Below are 6,227 nucleotides of genomic sequence, written 5' to 3' on the forward strand. Positions count from 1 at the left end.
TATAACATTTTCTCATATTAGACAGATGCTGTGGAGTGAAATCTATTCATGGTTGCACATAACACCTTCTATGTAAGTATTGCCAATTGTACTACCAAGGACATCTAATGAGCAGCACAATACAATTCTTGTCCTCAGAAGAACGGGTCTCTGGTGTCTCCACTAACATAAAGCCCATGGAGTTTGACTTAAAATTTAATCTGTTGATCGTCTCCCTTTTAAATAAAGCTTTGATGCAGTAATGCCAAATATAGGAACATGCCCAAAATGGAGAACAAAGTGTTAATACAAGCAATAAATCACCACCGTTCAGAGGAGATTGAAACTGATGAATCAGAAAAGACTGAAAGAGTAAAAAGAGTGACACTAAATATGCAAATAGAGAAATTCAATTTATTGGCCTCTGTGGTTAAACAGTCATGGAGTAAAGCCATGAAAATAAAAATTTCAATTTGAAATTTTATTTAGCATGTCGCTAAATGCTTAATAAGACATCAACACTACAGCCAACATACTCAGGATTTGTTGTTGCTTTTTTTTGTATTTAAACACGTGGTGATAACCATGTTGTAAAAGCCAAAAAATAAATCGTGGCTATGGTGTAATGCTGGTTTTAGGAATGTTGACATGATCCTTAAAAATATGTCCAAAAAGGTGCAGCCTCATTTTGGCAAATCATTGAAAGATTTCCATCCCAGTCCCCTTTCATTAGCTCTCCAGCATGGAGAGGTCTAACATGTCCTTACTCCTTGTTCTCCATCATGGAGAGTTCTTTGATGACTCTTAGTTTCCCACTAGCGTCCAAATTACGTTTTTCCCGTATAAGTTCCTCCAGACTGTGAAATCTCATGGTATGAATGTTGTTTTCTTCCAGGTGGAGCTTCAAAAAATACTGAAGGTTACCAGAATGGACCTCCCCGCTGGCTTTGAATTCTCGGTTACCAAACCTGCACCAGGCTGCAAAACTTTCAGAGTTTGTCCAGCAGATCTCATCACTTCTTAAGCCAAGGTGTCCACATGCGTTTTGGAGGACCAGCTCAGCAGTCAGGGGTCTATATCGATACCAACTACTCACCACCCTGCCCATACACCCTCCACCCACCTCAAAAACATTGTCTTTGCGGATCTCCCCACGGTGCAAGTGAATAATCTGTCCCTGCCCAATGTAAACTGCCCAGTGAGGTGAGGGGGGAAGAGAATGGTCTGCAGTAGGGCAAATAAAGATCAATTCCAGGAGATCCCCTGGTTTGCAAAAGGTCAACAAGCCTTGCATAGGATAGACACTCAGGTCCTGGCCGCCCCTGAGCTTGGAAAAGATGCATTCCTGGCAACTATAGGCAGAAAACTCAATCTCATTGAGTAGAATATGCCCCTCAATCTCGCTGGGACTGGGGTCCCTCACAGTGTACCGTTCAGATTGCCCTCTATCGTCCAGGTCCTCCTCCTCATCAGAGAAAAAATATGCCACCCCAACTCGTAACTCGTCCTTTTCTATCCCAGAAGGGTCCCCTGTTGGCAGCTCGCTGTAATTCAGGTGGGTGATGCGATCCAGTTGATTTCCCATCAATGACAGGGCGAGGCAAAGGCAGTGGGAACGCCAGTTCTGCAAGGAAAATAACACCATTAGTAAAAGATATAAACTATAAGAGTAAGAAGAAGATAATTACATGCATTAGATGATGGTCAAGAAAAAAAAAATGGTAATGTTCATACAGTAATGCACTGAAGACTAAGCTTTCCACACCTAGTGCCTAAACTATCATAAACTTATGAGGCAATTAAAGTTGCAACAGTTCAGGGACGCAAGGTGTAGTCTCAGACATCATATTGCCCCAGGCAGACATTGAAATCACTTCCCCATTCTCCAAATTAGACTTGCTTAACCAATGCTCTAACACAGGAAATCTCATTAGATCACTTCCAATACTATCAAACATTAACCACTAGAACTTCTCATTACAACTCCTCTCCACTGTGGACATGCTAGTAGAAAAGGTTGGGGAACCAGGATCCTGCATTCTAGTGAACACTAGAGCCCTGAAGTTGAACTCCCATCTTGCAGACACCTCATCTATCTCGTGGTCAAAAGGTGATGGTTATTAGCTAGAATACCTCTTTCTCAGGCCATTCACCCAAGAGGACTTTGGGTTGACAGCATTTCATACATTTATGGCCAAGTAGTCATAGATCACTAGATGCAATCGAGAGGAAAATAAATCAGTTTAATGAATTTGATTGGCCACCAATCTGACAGTTGCACCACTAACATTAGGTTATGCCGGACTACTGGTACAAAAGGCCAATTTCACCCGAAGATAATGAGGGCACAGTTCTTGCTCCTCATATTACAGCTACAAATTCCAGGCCAACCATGGTTCTTCTGATTATTATGTACGAACAGCATTATAAAGGGCCTATTCAACATTTCAAAGGATCATCAGGCATACGTGATCCTTTATAAGCAAGAACATGGTCCATTAAAGGGGAAAGCAGCTGAAACTGGCCATTTCTTCCAACATTTACCACTTATCTATGGTCATCTTTATAGTGATGCCACTTGAGGACTTCATCAGATCGGTTATCTGATGCATTTCATTTAGCACCTTTCCACAAGTTAGGTGATAAATGATCACTGGAGGCCCCTGTAATCACTACAATGGGAGCTTTTGTTCCGGATGAGATTGAATAGAGCAGGGGGCACCTCCACTGCCACTTCCTTCAAAGTAAGGTACTAATCAATGTAGAGCTTAGCTGTCTTCTAGGTCAGTTCCATAAACTTTTAATGGAGGAGTGGTAGGCCTGCGTGACCACTGCTCAATTCAAACTCAGAATGGAAGCTCAGGACCCCCATCTAGGGATCAGTTGTGGTCACACACAGCAATTACAGACGTATTGCCTATCCTGTGGTTAGTAGCTGATGTCCTTGGGTGTATAATTGACCTACATAGGTGACATTTGCATCCATTAATAAATGCCATTCCACAGCATAGGGTAAAAGAGATAATCCCTTTTAAATCACACATTCAGAACAGCTTTAGGGTTCATTCCGATGAACATATGTCCTCCGTGCCCGGGTCCACGATAAACAGGAAGCAGCAGTGTGAACTCTGTGCTGCATTGTGGGCCCACCGACTTGAATGGGTCCACGATCTGCAACATACAGGTATGGAAAAAGATAGGACTTGTCCTATCCTTTGCAAAGCGGAGGCATGGATTTGAAGCCCACAGAAACACTCTGAAGCCCTTCCTTGGGCTTCCGGTTTCGTGCCTCTGCACTGCAAATGATAGGGCATGTCCTATCTTTTGCTGTATATAGCAGATCGGGGACCCATCCAAGTCAATGGGTCCGCACTGCAGCACAGAGTTCACATGGCCAGTGCCAGTGTATTACGGAGCCAAGGTTTTTGGTCTGCAACATGGGCACGGCGACCATATGGTCATATGAATGAGCCCTAACACAGATATCATACAAGATTGTGGTACAAGTTTCAAGTTGATCACAATGTTGCAACCCAAACTCCCCAGAACAAATGGATTGAATCTGTCCCTGCCACATGGAGGTACCATGTGCTGCCGCAAGGCCAAGTTCCGAGCAATTGATGTCACCGTGTAGTCTTATCTTAGTATATGAGTTAGAGGCACCACACAATGAGATGTGTAAAAGCCAAGTGATGCAGAACACACTGCCTCACACACACGTTCCATGAGACGAGCACAGAATCAAAGCTCAATGTGCAGTATAGAGATGGGCTATGTGACTCCGGCCACAATGCCGTTATTTATATGCCTTAAAATGTAATTTGTCTGATGTTATTTGATAAGCACCCAAGTGAGGGTAGCATGATACAGGGGGAACATGCAGCGAGGCATTGTTCAGTGCTGAGAAAAAGGAAATGAGTAGTACTGTTCGCGAATATTCTAATCGCAAATTTTTATCGCGAATATTGTCACTTCGAGAATTCTCAAATATCTAGAATATAGTGCTATATCTTCTTAATTAGATTTTTTTTCATCAGTACCCATGATCCCTCACTGCTTCTAGCTTGTGGGCCAATGAGAAGGCTGCAATATCTTTAACATTAGGAGTAGTGTTGATCACGAATTTTCATATCGTGAATTTTCAGATTGCCGATTTTCGCAATCAAGAAAATAATGAAGAGATCACGAATTATCGAATTCGGGAATACATAAAGAATATTCACCCAAAAATTTGCAAATTCAAATATTGCCCCTGCCGCTCATCACTAGAAATGAGCAATAAATGTGCAAGATTACAAAAATGGAACAGTAATATAAAGACGCAAAAGTCAATAAACACACCAAAAAGGAGCCAATATCCCTGTGACCTCCACCCACGTATCATATGCATTACAAAAGCTGGTTCCTGGGTCATATATCAATGATATTGTACTAAAGGTTACTGCTAGAATCCATGCCGGTCTGCACATATATCATTGACATGCAAGCCACCCATCCTAACATACGAGCCGGGCAATATACTGCACATGAGTGATGTATACCCTACAGGCAAAACCAAGGCAGATGATATCTCTACTGAAAGTGAGCTTGATGGCATAAACCAGGATGAACGTGGACTTCACGCAGAGCCATTTAACACATCTGTAACAGCCACGTACCAGCCTGCCTGACTGTGCTACATTGTAACCACCTTCCGCTTCTGTCACAATGTACACCTTCTCCAGTGCAGGAGCCTTTACTGTACAGCAAGGACACTGCTAAAGTTATGGACTAGATGTTGGATTTGTAGAGTCTTGGAGACCTGGGGAAGAAAGAGAGAATGAGCTGTTAAGACACAGCTACAAGGAATGCTGGCAGTTCTCATTTGACTTTTCTTGCCCCCCCTGTGGGGGCCGCCCCAGGCACTGTGTGAATACATCCCAGCAGGCGTAGGCTACGCTCTATACATTCTCATTGTGAGATGGAAAGTAAGACCAAATAGTAATGAATGGACGGGCGACGAGGAGGTCAACGAACATGTCTTTATATCTGTGCTGACCTAGGGAAGTGCCTATATGGTTAAACAGTGCTATTCCAACCTCCCCCTCCCACTATCTGTGATCTACCTAGTTACAAGCCTGAGCTGGCCCTAGAGGGATGCTGCACCCTCGCTGCTGATCTTTTTTTTAAATATTTTTTGTCTGATTCCAACTTTCCTTGTAGGCACAGCTGTATGCATCCTGGTCACAAGCCAAGGCGTCTAATGCCACCCATAGGAGCTCTGCGCGCACTCCATCAGGCCACCAAGGAGGCAGACAGAGGCGTCCCTTCTTCTAAAACCATCCATTTATTCAATTCACATCGCACCAGCAAAAACGTGAAAGGGCTGCGAGCTTATTATTTTTTTTCCCTCCTCGACAAATCCAGTAAAAGGTTAGAAGCTATTCAATCTATTTCCCAATACCCGGCGGTGATTACCAGCGATCAAATCTCGGAGCAGATGCATCTCCATTGCCCCTGGGAATCTATTAACCTCTACCTTGCAAATCAAAGTTGCATAGTTATTGCGATGGAATGTGTCGGCACTATAGAAACGACCGTCTTTCTACGGCTCTACGGAATATGTCGGTGCTATGTAAGCAGTAGGAAAGAAGTGCAACAAAAAAATAAAAATAAAAAGCACACCAAAAAAGCGTCACACAAATGAAAAGTCATCCATAAGGCAATAAGGAGGTAATCTAGTCTTACCCTTTTGGATCCGTCTGCGGCGGAGGATGTAAAACTCCTATAGATTCCTTTTCCTCTCCATGGGCTGCAGCAGAGGTGTAGGGAATATCCCCCCCGGCCACTTCTCCGCCAGCTTTTTTTTTTTTTTTTTTCCTCCCCTTTAACAGAGCTGAGCTTCACCTGCGACAAGAAGCAGCTACTGGGCTTGCAGCCCTTGTGAGTGCAACTACAATGGGCTATGACTTTTCTGTGTACGCCCAGCCAGGTTCTCATTGGCTTCCAAGTGCGAGGAGGTGTTGTGCGAGGCTGGTGAACAATGCCCCTGCCTCTCCGGCTGTCAATCACGGGGTGAGAAGGAAGGGCATCTTGTAAATCTCCCCACCTCGCTTTGATCTGTAGTTTGTCATGGGCAGCGCAGCTAGGGATTAGTGACAAAACTCATTCATTTCAGGTCGGATCCTTCCCTCCTGCATCTCAGCTGCTCTTTTATTTCTTAGTATGAAGACGTGGCTGCTAAGTCTCTGCAGGCGTTGTCAGACAGC

At 43.8% G+C, this 6,227-nt stretch overlaps 1 protein-coding gene across 2 annotated transcripts; it reads right to left on the minus strand.

Moving 5' to 3' along the window:
• Positions 1 to 373: 373 nt before the first annotated feature.
• On the minus strand, positions 374 to 5,892 carry LRATD1 (LRAT domain containing 1). 2 transcript variants are annotated; one of them, XM_044292413.1, is made up of 3 exons: positions 5,707 to 5,839; positions 4,638 to 4,780; positions 374 to 1,603 (listed from the first exon to the last, which is right to left on the minus strand). In XM_044292413.1, the coding sequence occupies exon 3, from the start codon at positions 1,562 to 1,564 to the stop codon at positions 743 to 745; it is 822 nt and encodes a 273-aa protein (XP_044148348.1). In that variant the 5' UTR covers positions 1,565 to 1,603; positions 4,638 to 4,780; positions 5,707 to 5,839; the 3' UTR covers positions 374 to 742. The 2 variants fall into 2 exon arrangements, with proteins under 2 accessions (XP_044148348.1, XP_044148349.1); XM_044292414.1 differs by lacking the exon at positions 4,638 to 4,780 and having other exon boundaries at positions 5,707 to 5,892.
• Positions 5,893 to 6,227: the final 335 nt, after the last annotated feature.

This window comes from Bufo gargarizans, chromosome 4 (genome assembly GCF_014858855.1).
Source record: "Bufo gargarizans isolate SCDJY-AF-19 chromosome 4, ASM1485885v1, whole genome shotgun sequence".
In the NCBI taxonomy this organism is placed as follows: Eukaryota; Metazoa; Chordata; class Amphibia; order Anura; family Bufonidae; genus Bufo; species Bufo gargarizans.

Bases quoted from the DNA above. Each gene is read 5' to 3' on its own strand.
- LRATD1 (XM_044292414.1), bottom strand. From the start codon at position 1,564: ATGGGAAATCAACTGGATCGCATCACCCACCTGAATTACAGCGAGCTG.